The following is a 19,097-nucleotide window of genomic DNA, read 5'->3' as shown; positions in this document are numbered from 1 at the left end:
TAAATACTCAGCAGGTCAGGTAGTACCTGTGGAGAGAGAAACCGAGTTAACGTTTTAGGTCGATGGCCTTTCGTCAGAACTGAAAAAAGTTAGAGTTGTAACAGGTTTTAAGCAAGGGAAAGGGAGGAGGAGAGGAAAAAACAGAAGGGAAGGGCTGTGATAGGGTGGAAGGCAGAAGAGATTAAATGACAAAAGGTGTGATTGTACTAGCAAAAGGAGTTGGTAATGGAACAAGTAAATACACAAAAGATGAGTCTAGAAGACATGTAAATGGGAATGTCATCAATATAGGCAGTCCCTTGAAATCTAAATTGCTTCCACTCTAAAAGTGAGTACTCAGGTGACTGAACAGTCCAATACAGGAATTACAGTCTCTGTCATAGATGGGACAGACAGTCGTTGAAGGAAGGGGTGGGGGGGGAGGCGGAGTCTGGTTTGCCTCACGCTCCTTCTGCTGCCTGCGCTTGCTTTCTGCATACTCTTGCCGACGGGACTCGAGGTGCTCAGTGCCCTCCTGGATGCTCTTCTTCGACTTAGGGTGGACTTTGGCCAGGGACTCCCAGGTGTTGGTGGGGATGTTGCATTTTATCAAGGAGGCTTTGAGGGTGTCCTTGAAATGTTTCTTCTGCCCACCTGGGGCTCGCTTGCTGTGTAGGAGTTCCGAGTAGAGCGCTTGCTTTGGGAGTCTTGTGTCAGGCGTGCGAACAATGTGGCCCGCCCAACGGGAATGGCAAAACCATCAACAGCTGCCATGTGAAAAAATAAGTGCCTAATCAAAAGATGAGGTGCGGTTCCTCGAGCTTATGTCAAGCTTTGTTGGAACAGTGCAAGAGGCTAAGGTCAGAGTGGGAGCGGCGTGGGGAATTAAAGTGACAGGTGACCGGAAGCTCGGGGTCATGCTTACGGACTGAACGCAGGTGTTCCGCAAAGCGGTCGCCCAATCTACGTTTGTTCTGCCCGATGCAGAGGAGACCACACAGTGAGCAACGATTCACAATATACTAAATGGAAAGAAGTACAAATAAATTGCTGTTTCACCTGGAAGGATGTTTGGGGCCCTGGACAGTGGGAAGGGTGGAGGTAAAAGGTCAGGTGTTGCATCTCCTGTGCTTGACCGGGAAGGTGGCATAGGAAGGGGAGGGGGTGCTGGGGGCGATTGAGGAGTGGACCAGGGTGTCGCGGAAGGAGCGGTCCCTTCGGAATGCTGAATAAAAAACTTACATTCATATAATGCTTAATGTAGGGAAACATCCCAAGGCGCTTCACAGAAGTGAAATCAGACACAAAGTGTGCCACCAGGTCAAAGAAGGAGCTGTTCGGAGAGCTGACTAAATGCTTGGTCATAGCGGTAGGTTTTAAGGAAGATACTTAAGGAGCAGTGACCGGCGTAAAGGTTTTGGGAAGGAATTTGAGCTTCAGGCCTCGACGGCTGAAAGCACTTGGGCCACCAACAATGGAGTTTGAGGAACAGACTGGGCAAGATTTATTTCATTCAGTACTTTCTCAACCAATGCAGGGAAGAGACTTGTATCCCATCAGGTCAGCCGTGGCTCAGTGGGTAGCACGCTCACCTCTGAGTCAGAAAGTTGTGGGTTCAAGTCCCACTCCAGCAACTTAAGCACATAAATCTAGGCTGACATTCCAGTGCAGTGCTGAGGGAGTGCTGCACTGTCGGAGGTGCCCCCTTTCAGATGAACCTCAGATGTTGGCCCTCTCAGTGAACGTACAAGATCCCAGGACACTATTTCGAAGAAGAGCAGAGGAATTATCCCTGGTGCTCTGGCTAATATTTATCCCTCAATCAGCATCACTGAAAAAAAAAGATTATCTGGTCATTATCACAATGCTGTTTGAGGGAGCTTGTTCTGCGCAAATTGGCTGCTGTATATCCTACAGTGACTACACTTCAAAAGTACTTCATTAGCCATAAAGTGCTTTGGGATGTCCTAAGGTCATGAATGGCGCCATATAAATGCAAGTCTTTTTTACTTTCTATTAATTGAGACCAGAATTAAATGAATTGCCACCGTTGTAATGAGCTTGTGCTACCTTACTGCGTTGCTCCATATCGATTGCAGGTGTATTGTGAAGCTTGTTAAATTGAGTGCTCAAGAAATAGGGGGGGCCTTTACTTAAAGCTAAGGACACAGCTTTTTAAAGTTATAACCATTAGACTACATACAATTACATAAAATTTACAGCATCGAAACAGGCCATTCAGCCCAACTGGTCTGTGCTGGTGTTTATGCTCCACACAAGCCTCCGCCGACCCTATTTCATCTCACCCTGTCAGCTTAACCTTCTACTCCTTTCTCCCTCTACTTGTCTAGCTTTCCGTTGTAATCCAGAGACACACAATGCACGACAGTGAATTAGGTTTATTGGGTTTCCTTTAACTTCAATCGAACTTCACCCATCATTTTGATAACCTCATCTCTCAATATCAGATCCATATCAGATGAAATATTAAGTAGTTAACAAGTTACAGATGGTCCTTTTAAAATAGAATTGGTTCCAATGCAAGTAATTACATTTTGAAGACTATAAAATAGATGTAGTTGGTGGTTTCTGATCCCTGCACATTATACTGTGCTGTCGGAATGAGAGAGGACCATTCAGCCTCTCCAGCCCATTTTACCACAAGATGTCTTGTAGCAAGCAGTGTCTTCGTCCCTCTTACCCATACCTTCCTGCTGCCTGCTGAGTCACAAGTCGAACCAACTACACTTTAAGTGTTTCACTCAGTCAGTACTTTTATCACTAAATAGAACAGCATTGCATACTTCTAAGTGTGTCGAAGTTTTTTTTTCAGTTTAGCTCAGGGCTTCTTCAGCTGATGGCATCATCATGTTTTCCTAACCTGACATTGTACAAAATATTTCTGTGTCCACAATATCTGTTTCCTTCAATAGTAAAAAAATTGGTTCATGCCCCCCGACTTCCCCCGCCCCCCCCATTTAAAGTGGCTTTCCTGCCTCTCGTCATCCATCAGTAATCTAAGCCCAGGAATTATCTTTGTTCCATCTATGGTAAGCCTGTGGCAACAAACATTCTGATTCCAATTTATTAATTGCTTGAAGGCTAACAGGGTGCAGTCTTATTGTGAAGTTGCTCATTGTAAACTTGTTTGGGCTATAATGCATGATATAGGTAGTCCCTGATAAAGTGCAACATCCCCACCGACACCTGGGAGTCCCTGGCCCAAGACCGCCCTAAGTGGAGGAAGGGCATCCAAGAGGGCGCCAAGTACCTCGAGTCTCAAAGCCGAGAGAATGCAGAAATCAAGCGCAGACAGCGGAAAGAGCGTGCGGCAAACCAGTCCCACACACCCCTTCCCGCAACGACTATCTGTCCCACCTGCGACAGCGTCTATGGCTCTCGTATTAGACTGTTCAGCCACCAAAGAACTCACTTCAGGAGTGGAAGCAAGTCTTCCTCGATTCCGAGGGACTGCCTATGATGATGATATTGCTTGTATTAAGTACTAATGATCAGAAAAGATGTGATCAAGATTTGAGATATCATTTTCCATGTAAATGAATACGAGGCAAAATGACTTTCATATTTACTAAACTCCTGTAACACTTCAGTGAGATTTCCTTGCCTATTTATTCAAGGTTTGGGAATAGCTTTCTGTGCCTCTTTATCATTCTGTCGACTACATTACATAACTTTAGACCCTTTGGATCTACGATGATATCGGAGACGAAATGCATGGGGCGGACAATCTCGGGAAATTCAGCTCTGGGTTTTTTTGGAACGGGGCAGATGTGGGATCGTCGGTGGGATGGAAGTGCGGGCGGGTTGGAACGGCCGTCGCTCTGACCCATCAGTGCCGGGCTGATAATGTCAGCGCGCTGTGGACATGCCGCGTTTCTGCTGACGCGTCACAACGCCGCTCCCCTTCAGTTAAAGGGGAGCCCTCTGCAAACTCTGCAGCCACTTTAGTGGCAAACACTGGGCCATCAGGGAGGGTTTCGGCCAGGCCAGCAGCCCGGTACCCAAGAGGGGGTGCAGGGCTGCCTGTTGGTGGCCCGGTCAAACCCGTGGCCATCATTGTCGTGCTGACCTGGCAGTCGGCCGACAATTAAAATAAAATGGCAGCCGCAGCATTGCGCCCTCCCCTTTAAGGGCGGTCCCGCCGCCCAGCCACAAGAAGCTTCCCGCTGGGGAAAGCTATCGGGGACACCAAGCAGCGGCCGATCTGCTCCAGTAGGACAATTTCCCACGCGAGATGGAAAGGGGGTTGCCAGGCGGTAAGGGGTCGGCGCGTGCCCGAAGGGGCGGGAAAACAACCAGGGCGTGCCATACACCACGCGAGAAATAAAGGAGGGCAATTTTCAAAATGGCGGCCCGACCGCGGCGACCAAGTAGCGAGTCCGTACCGACCCATAGCCGAGGCGATCATAGCTCTTATAGAAAGGGGCAATTTTGGCCCCACAATGTAGTCAACATAACTCTCGAGGCAATCACATCAATTAACAAGGCTGGCCATTTTTGGTCATCTTTTGAATAGTTTCCTCAGCAGTTGTTCTTTCCCAAGTTGAATGTTGGGATCGTGTAGCAGATGTGTGCCTGTGTGCTTGTGTGTATGTATAAATTAGAGCTAGGCCAATCAGGGGTGGGTGAAGTCAGGAAGCACGTCACACCAAGGTTAGTGGAAATCTGATCTCTCTCCTCCAAAAAGCTGTTTGAGTCTAACTCAATTGAAAATTTCAAAACTGAGATTGATAGTTTTTGTTAGGCGAGGGTATTGAGGGTCACAGAATCAAGGTGGGTAGTTGGAGTTAAGATACAGATCTGCCATGATATAATTGAATGGCCTACTCCTGTTCTTATGTTCCAATGTTGCTGTGTTCCAATGCATATGCGTGTGTGTCTTTTGTAAGTTACCAGTAGCCAGCATTATTGATCTGTCATTGATTATTCATTATTACTATTATTGATTTGTCCATCCTTCAATGAGGGAGATTTTTCATGTCAGTAAGTTGCAGTTTGGATCGGTCACTGAAACGTGTACATTTTTCTGGCAGGTACAGAACGATCAAAGTTATTCGACAGTAAAAACTGCATCAACGACCGTGACCATTAACAACCTGAAGCCTGGAACACTCTACGTATTCCAAGTCCGAGCTTTTTCACCCACTAACTATGGGAACTACAGCCCAAGCATTGAGGTGCAGACATTAGGGGAGCGTAAGTAACACTGAAAGGAAAAACAAAATGGGCATTTCTCATTTTGTATGTGTCCTAATTCATGTGTCTGAGTGTTGACTCTTGGTCTCAACTCGTGGTACTCAGAGTACTGTTAGATCCTGCCATAGATCCAATGCATAGTCAGTCTTCTAATTATACACAGTAGAAAAACCCAATGATCTAAAATGGGCAGCTTGTTAATATTACAATAAAATAATGGTGCATTAGCATATTCTTACTCTAGATCTGTACTATATTTAAGTAGTCTTATTGCACTATATTCACAAAGCTGAAAGAGGAGACTTCAAAGGGCAAATCTCCATTTTATCTCCTTCAGCAACTAAAATGCTTTGGCCTTTTCAAAACTAGTGACTTCAGAACCTGGATCTAACCATGCACTGAGATATACACATGGCTGTGGCACGTTAAACAGTCAAAGAAGTCATCTCACACACTCAAGTAATTAGTTCATTGCTGCCTTCAGCACTCACGTTTGATTTGACACACATATCCACAGCATGAATGCAGCTTTTCTGACCATGCATACAGCACGGGTTCTATTGAGAGTGCATAAATCCTGATCGATTTTATTTGTTTGGCAAATCTCGTGCGTTGCAAAGTTGTGTTTTCCTCTATCGCCCATTACTGAAACCATAGATACCCCTTGTATAGGACTGTTGATAAAACCTTTTGCTACCCGGGACACAAGAGTTTAAACGTGACGTTGTTCCAATCTGTGGATTGCGAAGACATGGTTAGCTAAAGGGAAAGATTGTGCTTTTTTGTTTTGTATCTGTGTGTCTTCCACAACAAGGCTCTCTTCGCACAGACTTGGATGCAGTGAGCTTCTATGGGTTATAATTATCAGGAAAGTCTGAACAGGCTGCGACTCTTTTCGCTAGAAAAGAGAAGGCTGAGGGGTAACCTGATAGAGGTCTTTAAAATAATGAAGGGGTTCAATAGGGTAAACGTAGACAAGATGTTTCCACTTATGGTGAGGGGAGTCCATAACTAGGGGCCATAAATATAAGATAGTCACCAATAAATCCAATGAAGAATTCAGGAGAAACGTCTTTACCCAGTGAGTGGTTAGAATGCGGAATTTGCTACCACAGGGAGTGGTTGTGGCAAATAGGGGAAGATAGATAAGTAGTTGGGGGAGAAAGGAATAGAAGGTTATGCTGACGGTTAGATGAAGTAGGGTGGGAGGAGGCTCCTGTGGAGCATTAACACCGGTATGGACCTGTTAGGCCGAATGGCCTGTTTCTGTGCTGTACATGCTGTGCAATGTAATTCTGTGGAAACTGTCCAGACGGTGAGTATGTATTTGTGGCCTTTCGCAGGCGCAGCTGTTCTGCAGCACAGATAAGTGGCACTTTGTACAAGTTATACTGTTCTGCTTTCAGAGACCAAAGCAAAATCCAAACATAGCAACATTTGATTGGAAAAGTAATGTAGCTACAGCCACAGAATTATTGCGATTTGATTTACAGGCAGCAAGTCTCCCAGGAGTACTTTGAATCACCAGTGCTGCGTCCTGCTGCCTATTATTGGCAGCGGCCCCTCTCCCCACTGCACTGTTTTTAAATGCATATTGCAGAGGTTTGCTGGCATTGCGGGAGAACAAGAGCTGGCGCATGTGATCCGGGATCCTCGCAGAGAGATTAGCAGTCTGGTACTGTATCCGGTCCCAGCTCACAAATAAATACTTGCATTTATATCAGCCGTGATTTTAACTCTGGGTGGAGAAGTGGGGGTTGCGGTGGAGGGGTCTGAGTGGGTGAGTGGGAGTGGAGGTGGAGGGGTGGGGGAATGGGGGGAGGGAGTGGGGGTGAAGGAGTGGTGGAGGGGTGGGGGTGGGGTGGAGGGGTGGAGGAGTGCAGGTGTGGTGGGGGTGGAGGGGTGGGGTGGAGGGGTGGGAGAGTGAGGGGTGGGGTGGAGGAGTGGGGATTGCGGTGGAGGGGTGGGGTTGGGATGGGGGTGTGATGGGGGTGGAGGAGTAGGGGTGGAGGGGTGGGGGTATGATGGGGGTGGAGGGGTGGGGGTGAGGTGCAGTGGAAGAGTGGGGGTGGGGCAATGGGGGAGCGAGTGGGGGTGTGGTGGAGAGGTGGGGGTGCGCACGGTGGCGGTGAGTTGAGCATGAGGCCTGGCCAATTTTAAGCCCCTGGACTCAGTTGAACTGCTTTGACCTGTCTCCCTCCTGAAGCCGGTGGGAATAACGTCAAGGCTGCAGGGTGGGAACATCAAATCGTGAGGGACTAGCACACGGTTAATGCTGGGCGTGGGGGGAGGGGTGTTTACAAACAGATACCAGTGTTTGGGGGCGAGAGGAAGGCTGTGGCTGGGGAGGCCCAAGGATTCCTCCCAGTGAAAGGAATCCTCTCAGAAATGATTAAAAACAAATACTTCCTGGCCACTCTGCTGCTTCCCACCAGGAGTCGCTGGCAATGTTGGCGTCATGTGCGCATCTTTACTGGTTAGTTTTGCGTGATGGCTTTGAAACCACGACTTTGGAATGTTCGGTCGATCCCCGCTTGCACGGGGCAGAGGAACCACACAGACAATTTTGTTGCCAGTTAAAATGGCGTTTGGCTGAAATGCGCTGCAAAGATCCAACAACCGCCATTTTAACTAACTGTTTGCGCCAGAGCGGCTGGTTTGAAATGGGGGCTATAGTGTTTGGTGCCTCTGAGAAACATCTGCGAGCATTTCACATTTAGGATAGATGACCTTTGACGAGCAGTGACTGTTATATCGGCAAATAAAAGACTGCTTCTGAGTTTGGCTGCTGGATCCTGCGCTAATAGTTATTTTCTAAACCTCGTGCTGACTGAATGTGGGATGGTCTGTTCTCTCCAATAAACCCAATCATATAATCTGGAAAACATTTTGCAATTTTAATTCAAGCACATTTTATTTATATTTTGGGAAAAAAATAGAGTAATTATAGTTTATTTTCTTCGTAATTAAAGATTATGCATATTACGCATGGCTAATTGTGGAGATAATGACGCCTGATCTGTGTACAAGCGTGTATATTGGCTTGCATGTGTAATAAAGCAGTACCGAAATGGGTAATTTGCAGCGATTTGAGGTGTCTACGGTACATGGTCCATGTTTCTGAGCCATACAGAAGGGCGGGTATTGCTACAGCCCTGTAGACCATGAGCTTGGTGGTAGATTTGAGGGCCTGGTCTTCAAACACTCTTTTCCTCAGGGGGCCGAAGGCTGCACTGGAGAAATACCACCAACATTAGCGTCCTCGACCAGGCCATCATCCTCAGCATTGAAGCACTGACCACACTTGATCAGCTCCGCTGGGCAGCATACATTGTTTGCATGCCAGACACGAGACTCCCAAAGCAAGAGCTCTCCTCGGAACTCCTACACGGCAATTGAGCCAAAGGTGGGCAGAGGAAACGTTACAAGGACACCCTCAAAGTCTCCCTGATGAAGTGCAACATCCCCACTGACACCTGGGAGTCCCTGGCCAAAGACCACCCTAAGTGGAGGAAGTGCATCCGGGAGGGCGCTGAGTACCTCGAGTCTCATCGCCGAGAACATGCAGAAATCAAGTGCAGGCAGCGGAAAGAGCGTGCAGCAAACCTGCCCCACCCATCCTTTCCCACAATGACTATCTCTCCCACCTGTGACAGGGACTGTAATTCTCGTATTGGACTGTTCAGCCACCAAAGAACTCATTTTTAGAGTGGAAGCAAGTCTTCTTCGATGCCGAGGGACTGCCTATGAGTGAATGAATTTGCAGCATAGGAATAGAAGTAGATTGTCACGTAATCTTAAGAGGTTCTGAAGGGAGATATCGGTGTGTGTTGAGCGATGTGACTTGTATTGTGAAACTGTTGGCCGCAGATCTCTGATGGTGTCACGGGAGAGAGGCTGTTACTCAATCGTCTGGTGTCAGTACAAAACCAGTGGGGGAGGCGTGAGAGGGGCAGGAACAGTACAGGGATTGCTGCCGTATAAATGTCAGCATGATGTTCAGTTATTTACAGTCCCCCTTTAAACCTGCTCTCTCGGACTTTCGCTGAAGATCTTTAACCCTAAATGTACCAGGCCTGGTTCATTGTTTACTTGTCTTTGTGTGAAAGAGCAAATCATGTTAAAGCATCATGTGATCAGGTCAGAGAAGCCACGACAAGCTGCATTTATATAGCTCATTTAACGTGGTAACTATGTCAATTTTCAGTTCTTTGGCTGTTTGAATGATTGAAAAGCAGCCTTTCGGGATAGTTCTTTTTAGTCAATCAAGTAGCATTTTTTCCCCAAAATGTTTTGTCTTATTATGAAGGACCAGAAAAATTAAGTTGAAGATTTTACACTTTCCTTTTTATAAAAAAAAAAGAAAAATACTAGAATTGAGTATTTAAGTTAGCAAATTATTTGAATTGAAGTTAACAAGCTAAAAGTAGGACTGAGAATCGGGGAGCAGTGGAATTTGGGGAAAGCGCAGCTGAAGGTTTTTTTGTTTCATATAAAATTTTTACCAGATTTTCCTTTATGAAAGGTGGGTGAAATATTTGTTATTCATTGTAATTTATGACTCATAACGCACAGATTTGAAACGTCTGATTTGTGACAGTCATTTTGTTAGTGGCCTTGGAAAATAACAGCCAATCACACCTGTTATAATGATCCTTTAATGTTTCTCAAGCAGCTGGTGAGCCAGTTCACTGATCTGAGCTGAAACCTTTGTTAAAGCAGGGGCCAAAATTGCCTCTTTCTACAAGAGCTGTGACTGCCCAGTCAGCACGGAGCACTGACATTTCATAAATTGCCCTCCATTTTTATCCCAGCGATGCTTGTCACCACGCCGCCATGTTGCTGCCCCATCAGGCACGCGACGACCCCCCCACTGCCTGGCAGCGACGCCTTTGCACCCCACGTGGGAAATTCCTTGGCGGGAAGCTGTCAGTGGTTGGGCGGCGTGTGTGCACTTAAAGGGGAGGGCGCTCTGCCACGGCCACCATTTTATTTTAATTGTCAACCGACTCCGAGGTTGGCTTGACAGTGGCGTCCACGGGTTCAGCCGGGACGCCAGGAGGCAGCCCGGGGGCCGCTGGTCCGGCCAAAACCCTCCTTGGTGGCCTAGTGCACCAAACTAAACTAACTGCAGAGTTCGCAGCGGCCCTCCCCTTTAACTGAAGGGGAGGGGCATTGTGACGCATCAGCACGACGCTGATGACACCGACCGACGTCCAGCCCGAACACCGCACCGAAGAAAAAGAAATGTAAAGAGCCGAATCTTGCTCGACTCTTCGGCCCATGGATTGGGATGGAGAAAAATCGTCAACATCACTGAGTGCGCCCCCTTTCTGTCGGAGGGCAATTTTGGCCCCGCAGTGTTCAAGTGCGGCATATTTGTGTAGAATGGTTTGATGAAGATTGAGGAGAAAGAAGAAATCAGCAACCAGGACCTGGGTGGGGTGGAAACTGCTGCAGTGGATTAATATGAGCAGATTTCTGGTGGCTGATCCTTGGTAAGTGTGAACACTTTTCCCGCACTCCAAGGATCTGGGAGTGTCTAGAAGAAGTGGCTTGACGGAACCGCATACAGGAAGGTAAGGCACGAATATTACTGTCAAGCAGAAACATGAGATAAAAATGGATATAAAAGAAAAGTAGTAATTGTTACAGATATGAAAACCGACACACACAAATATTTACCCAGTGGATAGAATGTGGACAAAAGTACTACGAGGAGTAGTTGAGGCGAATGCATTTAAGGGGGAGCTAGATAAGTACATGAGGGAGAAAGGATATTTTTGTTGTTTATTTGTTCGTGGGATGTGAGCATTGCCAACAATTTCAGCATTTATTGCCCATCCCTAATGACCCTTGAGAAGGTGATGGTAAACCGCCGTCTTGAACCTCTGTTCTTTGTAATGGTTTGGTACAACTGAGTGGCTTGTGTTATGTATTAATGCTTGGGGGTCACCATACACCAGAGGGCGTCATGGTCGGAGGTCATCGGACTGTACGCATGTAGCATGTGTGCTTGGTCACCTGTATATGAGCTGGGTGTCTTTGTCATGCAGGCACTGGGCTGGATTAAAGATGGATCAGGCTGCACCTGAGTGAGCTTACAGTACTTGCCGTGGAACTCCGACTCGTCAATGATATCTGCCTCAAATTATCATCCGTCATCATGCATGCCTGTGCAGTCGCGATGGCCTTTTTCAAATCCAGTGTCTCTGCAGCCAACAGCTTCCTGAGGATCACATCATGGCTGATGCCTATCACAGAGACATCATGCAGCATGTCTTTCAGCATGTTCCTGAACTTACACGGCTCAGCAAGACATCGTGGGTTGATGACAAATCCCGACACGTACTGGCCCTCAGCAGGAACATGCGTGTAGAAACGGTAGCGTGATATGATGATCCCCTCTTTTGGCTTCAGATGGTTACCCACTAACGTACACAATTCCTCGTACCCTTTTTCTGCTGGACATACAGGCGAGAGAAGATTCTTCATGAGGCCCGTAAATTTTCGGACCACAAATGGTGAGGAGAACTGCCCTGCGCTTAACTGCGTAAGCCACTGCCTCCATGCCGTTGGCCACAAAATACTGATCCAGGCGGTTGACAAAATCCACCCAATCCTTGCCCTCCACGAATCTCTCCAGGATTCCAACAGTGCCCATTGTGCATGCGAAGGTTCTTAAATTACCTCGTCGCCAATTGTAATGACTCAAGAGTTTGGTTATTGTAAACTCACTCAGGTGCAACCTGATCCATTTTTATTCCAGCCCAAGAGTGCCTGCGTGACAAAGACACCCAGCTCATATACAGGTGACCAAGCACACATGCCACATGCATACAGCCCGATGACCTCCGACCACGGCGCCCTCTTGTGTCTGATGACCCCCAAATATTAAGACATAGCAGCTTGCTAGGCCATTCCAGAAGGCAGATAAGAGTCAACCACATTGCTGTGGGTCTGGAGTCACATATAGGCAAGACTGGGTAAGGACAATAGATTTCCTTCCCTGAAGGACATGAGTGAACTAAATGGGTTATTACGACAATCCGGTCGTTTCATGGCCCGCATTATTGATACTGATACTAGCTTTTTATCCTAGATTAATTTAATTAACTGAATTTAAATTCCCTAGCTTCTGTGGTGGGATTTGAACTCATGTCTCCGGATCGTTAGTCCAGGTCTCTGGATTACTAGTCCAGGTGATGGTGAGATGCCTTTTTAAACCGCTGCAGTCCACAGTGCTGTTAGCGAGGGAGTTCTAGGATGTTGACCCAGTGACAGTGAAGGAACTGTGAAATATTTCCAAGCCAGGATGGTGCATAACTTGAAGGGGCACGTGGAGGTGGTGGTGTTCCCACGCGCCTGCTGTTCTAGTCCTTCTAGGTGGTAGAGGTCGCGGGTTCGGGAGATTGTAGACTAATTGATTGAGATTGATCGCTATGGTTAGTCAACAACTCCATTATCATTGCACCATGTGACTACCAGGATGGTGCAAGGTGAACTCGATGGACCTTGATCTTTTTTCCATGTTCCTAATTTATTCAGTTGAATTGCCTAATAATTATGAATTATGACAAAAGGGAGCTGCCCATCCATCTACCTTGGTCGTCCCATCGGTCATTACGAGTGTACGTAAAAGGTCAGCTGACCCACTCAGCCTGTCCCATTCCAATATGATGCAGCTTACATGCACCATCTGTGTATAAATGCAAGTTTGACTTTCTCTCTCTCTCTCGCTAGTCTCGATGTTAACTCTGGGCGTGATTAGTGAAACGAAACAGGCAGCACACCCCGAGGTCTGAAAGCTCGCGAGACCAGGCCTCGTTTGCATTTGATTGGCGGGCATGTCGGCGAATCGCACGGGGAGCAGGCCTCCCGCCCGGCCGCCTACACCGTACACTTCCCGTCGGGAATCCCGGGCCGCTATTTAACGGGAGAATGCACCTTTAAAGAGAGGGGGCATTCACTTAATGTCAACCCAGCTTCTGGTTTCCACGGTTTGTTTTCTGCTTCTACAAAATTGGGAGCAAAGAGGGTTAATATTGCTCGCAGATTTTCTAAGGCCTCCCTCGAGGTGATGTTCGCAGCATTAAGAACATAAGAAATAGGAGCGGGAGTCGGCCATTTGGTCCCTTGAGCCTGCTCCGCCATTTAATAAGATCATGGCTGATCTGATCATAGACTCACCTCCACTTCCCTGCCCGCTCCCCATAACCCTTTATTCCCTCATCGCTCAAAAATCTGTCTATCTCCACCTTAAATATATTCAATGACCCAGCCTCCACAGCTCTCTGGGGCAGAGAATTCCACAGATTTACGACCCTCTGAGAGAAGAAATTTCTCCTCATCTCAGCTCTAAATGGGCGGTCCCTTATTCTGAGACAATGTCCCCAGGTTTTAGTTTCCCCTATGGGTGGAAATATCCACTCTGCATCCACCTTGTCGAGCCCCCTCATAATCTTACATGTTTCAATAAGATCACCTCCCATTCTTCCAAACTCCAACTTGCTGAACCTTTCTTCATAAGTGAACCCCTTCATCTCCGAAATCAACCTAGTAAACCTTCTCTGAATGGCCTCCAATAGAAGTATATCCCTCCTTAAATAAGGAGACTAAAACTGTACACAGTACACCAGTTGTGATCTCACCAATACCCTGTACAGTTGCAGTAGGACTTTGCTGCTTTTATACTCTATCCCCCTTGCAATAAAGGCCAACATTCCATTTGCCTTCCTGATTACTTCCTGTACCTGCACATTAACCTTTTTGTGGCATTGGGGGCCAGGAGGGAGTGATGGCCCCCTGGTGGAAGTGTGCCATTGCTGTGAATCCCAGGGCCCTCTCATTCTGACTATTGTCATCCACCAGAAAGGCTATGTATTGGGTCACTTTTGCAAATAGTGCATTGGTGACTTGTTTGCACCAGTGGGAGTCGACAGCAAGATCCTCGAGATGTCCCCAGTTGCATCCTGGAAGGATGCTGAGGCAGTTAATTTAAGGATGGTAGTCACCTTGACAGCCACATGAATGTCATGCCTCCCGGTCCAGCAGGCAGCAGGTCTTGTAGGAGGCAGCAGAGGTCAGACACTACCTGCCAGGACAACAACAACAACAACTTTTATTTATATAGCGCCTTTAACATACTAAAACATCCCAAGACGCTTCACAGAAATGTTATGAGACAAAACAGATAAATTTGGCACCGAGCCACACAAGAAGAAATTACGGCAGATGACCAAAACTTGGTCAAAGAGAGAGGTTTTAACGAGAATCTTAAAGGAGGAAAGAGAGGTAGATAGAGAGGTGGAGAGGTTAAGGGAGCGGGTTCCAGAGCTTAGGGCCCAGGCAGCTGAAGGCACGGCCACCGCTGGTTGAGCAGCTATAATCAGGGATGTTCAAGAGGGCAGAATTTGAGGAGCGCAGACATTGGTGGGGGGGTTTGTGAAGTTGGAGGAGATTACCGAGATAGGGAGGGGCAAGGCCATGGAGGGATTTGTAAACGAGGATGAGAACTTTGAAATCGAGGTGTTGCTTACCTGGGAGCCAATGTAGGTCAGCGAGCACAGGGGTGAGGGGTGAGTGGAATTGGTGCAAGTTATGACACGGGCTGCCGAGATTTTGGATGATAAGTTTATGTAGGGTGGAATGTGGGAGGCCAGCCAGGAGTGTGTTGGAATAGTCAAAGATAGGACAGGAGGAGCCACCTCTGGCACTGCTCCGCAGACTGGTCAAGAAAGTGACCCTTGGCCTGTAGAGCCTGTTGGGTAGGGGAGGCTTTCTGTGTGCAGGCATCCTTTGGTAGGGTCCAAGTGCATCTGCATTGAGTGTTGCCATTCCTCCTTCTCTTCCTGCACCAGTACAGTGCAGCTCAGCTACAGCAGCCCCCCATCCTTGTCCTTTCCAGCTTCCTGACGGTGAATTACCAGAAGCCCCTTTTCAACTGTAAGCCAAAGTTCACAAAATCAGCAATTAATCAGCTGACAGAACACTCCCAATACAGCCAGCTCAGTTACACTTGGATGGGCCTGGTCTGAGTGCCTGATACTCGTGATCACTTCCGCAGCCTACAGACTCTGCAGACAATCCCGCCTGATAGCCCCTAACCTTCTGGCCAATGGGCAGGATTCAGTTTTCATTTTGCTAAAAGGGTTTCGAATTATATCACCAGGCCCCGATTTACGTGATATTAATGAGGCTCCTACCTGTCTGCAGCCTCGGACAACTTAACAGTCGGTGAAGATAAATTAAAATGTCGCTTGGCCAAAATGGAGTAGCTTGGAAACAGCAAACTGCCCCAAAGGGAATTCACCCCTCCCACACACTGCTCCTGTGGGGGTGCAGAGGGTAAAATTGGGCATGCTCTTTCTCTCCTTCCCTCTGTCCTTCCTTCTGTCCTTTGGCCTCTCCTTCCCGCTCTCCTTCCCTCTGTCCTTCCAGCTCTCCTTCCCTCTGTCCTTCCTTCTGTCCTTCGGTCTCTCCTTCCCTCTGTCCTTCCCTCTCTCCTTCCCTCTGACCTTCCCTCTCTCCATCCCTCTCTCCTTCCCTCTCTCCTCCTGTCTGTCTTTATCAGGTTTGTTGTAACTGACAATTTGGAAGCTAATTTGGAACCGAGTGGGCAAGTGAGAAACAGTGTAAAGATATCGTTCTTGACGACGGCTAGGAATCATCAGGGAATTCAGGGGGTCTCTGCCTTTAACTTGGTTTCATAGTAATCTGTAACTAACAAATGATGGTCTGAACCATCTCAGTGAATTATGGACACAACACTGCATAGACATGAGCAGAAAAATTTAAATAGATTGTTTTTACCCCATTGCCTAAATCATTACCAGAAGCTGTAATAAGCATCAAATTGAATCATTAGTGATGTGTATTGTACGTACGCTCATTAAAAGCAAAAATACATCAGGTTTGTATTTTAATAAGATTTTCTTCGAGTCAGTTCGCTCTGCAAATAGATGTTATGCAGCAAATCAAGACAATTTGAAGCCTTGTTAACTTTCATCTTCAAAAGGCAGACTCGAAAACATGTTTTCTTCAACACCAAATGAATTCTTTGAGAATTGCTTTGTCTTGAGTTTGTACAAGAAATAAAAATGCGTGTGGAAAGGAGATTGTTTCTCAAAATATAATATATATTTTTAAAAGACCTGCATTTATATAGCATCTCATAGAGACCTCGTGAAATATTTCACACAAAGCAAAATACTTCGGATGTTGGTAATCATTTCGACCTGTCGGCAAACACAGCAGCTGTTTTCCGCACAGCAAGATCGCACAGGGGAACTCTCTGCCACAAAGCATTGTTGAAGCAGGACTCGTGAATCCTTCCAAACCAAAATTAGGTTGGGGCTCGAAAATATGAGTATTGAAAGAGTATTCTGGTAGTGCGCAGGAGAGTGGGGTTAGACTAGATGGCTCAGTGGAGGAGAATACTGGCGTTGGCTTGATGGGCCAAATGGCCTGTTTCTGTGCTATGAAATAGCAATGAGATGAATGAGCATATACTTGTGGATGTGGGGGGGTCGGGGGGTTTAATGTTGGCTGATGGAGAAATGATTGCCAGGACTTCAGGACAGCTCCTTGCTTTTCTTGGAATAGTGCCATGCCCATGGGATGTTTAATCGCTGTCAGAGCCACCAAACAGCACCTGCAATAAAGCAGCATTCCAGTTGGTGCAACCCAGGGATGTTAACCTCAGTGACCGGCTCAAGCGCTGGAGTAGGGTTTGAATCTGTAACCGTCTGGCTCATTGCACAAGAGTGTGATCACTTTACTGTTCGTTTATATCTTCTTGGTCTTTTGTAAATAAAGAAAGAGACTTGAATTTATATAACAACTTTCGTGGCCTCGTCACGTCCCAATGCACTTTACAGCCAATGAAGTACTTTCTGAAGTGTAGTCACTCTTGTAATGCAGAAAATGCAGCAGCCAATTTGCACACAGCAATGTGATAATGACCAAATAATCTGTTTTGGTGATGTTGGTGGAGGGTTAAATATTGTCCAGAGCTCCAGGGATAACTCCCCTTGCTCATCTTCGAAATAGTGCCATGGAATCTTTTCCATCCACCCGAGAGGCCAGACGGGGCCTCAGTTTAACGTCTCATCCGAAAGACGACACCCCTGACAGTGCAGCGCTGAAGCGTCAGCCTGGATTATGTCTCTGGAGTTGGACTTGGACTCACAACTTTCTGACACGGCTGACACTCTCTCTTCCCGCAAACTCTCCACCCACAAAAACATGTCCTTCTGCTCACAGCTTGTTTCAGTAGAGAGGCAAGAAAGTGAAGGACAGAGTTCTGCATGGTAACTATGATTGCTAAAGAGCGGAAAAGATGTGACTCTTGTGGTGATCAGCAATACCATTTCCCACTTGTGCCAGTTTTCCTTTGGTGAGGCACTCCACCTAGTGGCCTGGCTGAACAACAACTTGCATTTATATAGAGCCTTTAATGCAGTAAAACATCCAGACCGCTTGAGTTAGCAAACACAATTTGGCCCGAGCCACATAAGGAGATATTGGGGCAGGTGATAGGTAGGTTTGATGGAACTTCTTAAAGGAGGAAAGAGAGGTGGCGAGATATAGGGAGGGAATTCCAGAGCTTAGGGTCTCGGCAGCCGAAGACACAGCTGCCAGTGGTGAGGCGATTAAAATGGGGGATCCTCAAGAGGCCAGAATTGGAGGAGTACAGATATCTCAAAGGGTTATAGGGCTGCAGGAGATTACAGAGATAGGGAGGGCCGAGGCCATGGAGGGATTTGAAAACAAGGATGAGAATGTTAAAATCGAGGTGTTGCTTAACTGGGAGCCAGATCAACAAGCACAGGGGTGATGGGACTTAAGAATATAATAACATAAGAAATAGGAGCAGGAGAAGGCCATACGGCCCCTCGAGCCTGCTCCGCCATTTAATACGATCATGGCTGATCCAATCATGAACTCAGCTCCACTTCCCTGCCCGCTCCCCATAACCCCTTAATCCCTTATCAATGAAGAAACTGTCTATCTCTGTCTTAAATTTATTCAATGTCCAGCTTCCATAGCTCTCTGAAGCAGCAAATTCCACAGATTTACAACCCTCTGAGAGAAGAAGTTCATTTATTCTAAGATTATGCCCTCTAGTTCTAGTCTCCCCCATCAGTGAAAACATCCTCTCTGCATCCACCTTGTCAAACCCCCTCATAATCTTATACGTTTCGATAAGGTCACCTCTCATTCTTCTGAATTCCAATGAGTAGAAGCCCAACCTACTCAACCTTTCGTCATAAGTCAACCCCCTCATCTCCGGAATCAACCTAGTGAACCTTCTCTGAACTGCCTCCAAAGCAAGTATATCCTTTTATAAATATGGAAACCAAAACTGCACGCAGTTTTATGTAGGGTAGGAAATGGGAGGCCAGCCAGGAGGGCATTGGAATAAAGGCATGAAAGAGGGTTTCAGCAGCAAATGAGCTGAGGCAGGGGTGGAGTCGGGCAATCTTACGGAGGTGGAAGTAGGCGGTCTTAGTGATGGCTCGGATGCTCAACTCAGGGTCAATTATAACATCGAAGGTTGCAATCAGCCTGGTTCAGCCTCAGACAGTTTCCAGGGAGAGAAGAAGAAAGACTTGCATTTATATAGCGTCTTTCATGACCACCGGACATCTCAAAGCGCTTTACAGCCAATGAAGTACTTTTGGAGTATAGTCACTGTTGTAATGTGGGAAACACGGCTGCCTATTTGCGCACATCAAGCTCCCACAAAGAACAATGTGATAATGACCAAATAATCTGTTTTTGTTATGTTGATTGAGGGATAGATTTTGGCCAGGACACTGGGGATAACTCCCCTGCTTTTCTTCGAAATACTGCCATGGGATTTTTTACATCCAGCTAATAGAGAATAGATGGGGCCT

The 19,097-nt window shown here is 46.9% G+C and overlaps 1 protein-coding gene across 5 annotated transcripts in view; it reads left to right on the top strand.

Moving 5' to 3' along the window:
* Positions 1–19,097, top strand: part of LOC139279906 (ephrin type-A receptor 7-like) — a 634,755-nt gene that overhangs the window by 518,009 nt on the left and 97,649 nt on the right. For 2 of the 5 annotated variants that reach the window (XM_070899217.1, XM_070899218.1), the window contains exons 5-6: positions 5,034–5,196; positions 14,555–14,569. In XM_070899217.1, the coding sequence (XP_070755318.1) occupies positions 5,034–5,196; positions 14,555–14,569 (178 nt within the window). Of the gene's footprint in view, positions 1–5,033; positions 5,201–7,074; positions 7,080–14,554; positions 14,570–19,097 lie in introns of all 5 variants that reach the window. The other 3 variants (XM_070899215.1, XM_070899214.1, XM_070899216.1) reach the window with 2 other exon arrangements.

This window comes from Pristiophorus japonicus, chromosome 14 (genome assembly GCF_044704955.1).
Source record: "Pristiophorus japonicus isolate sPriJap1 chromosome 14, sPriJap1.hap1, whole genome shotgun sequence".
Taxonomy (NCBI): Eukaryota; Metazoa; Chordata; class Chondrichthyes; family Pristiophoridae; genus Pristiophorus; species Pristiophorus japonicus.
This window is presented reverse-complemented; position numbering and strand designations above follow the sequence as displayed.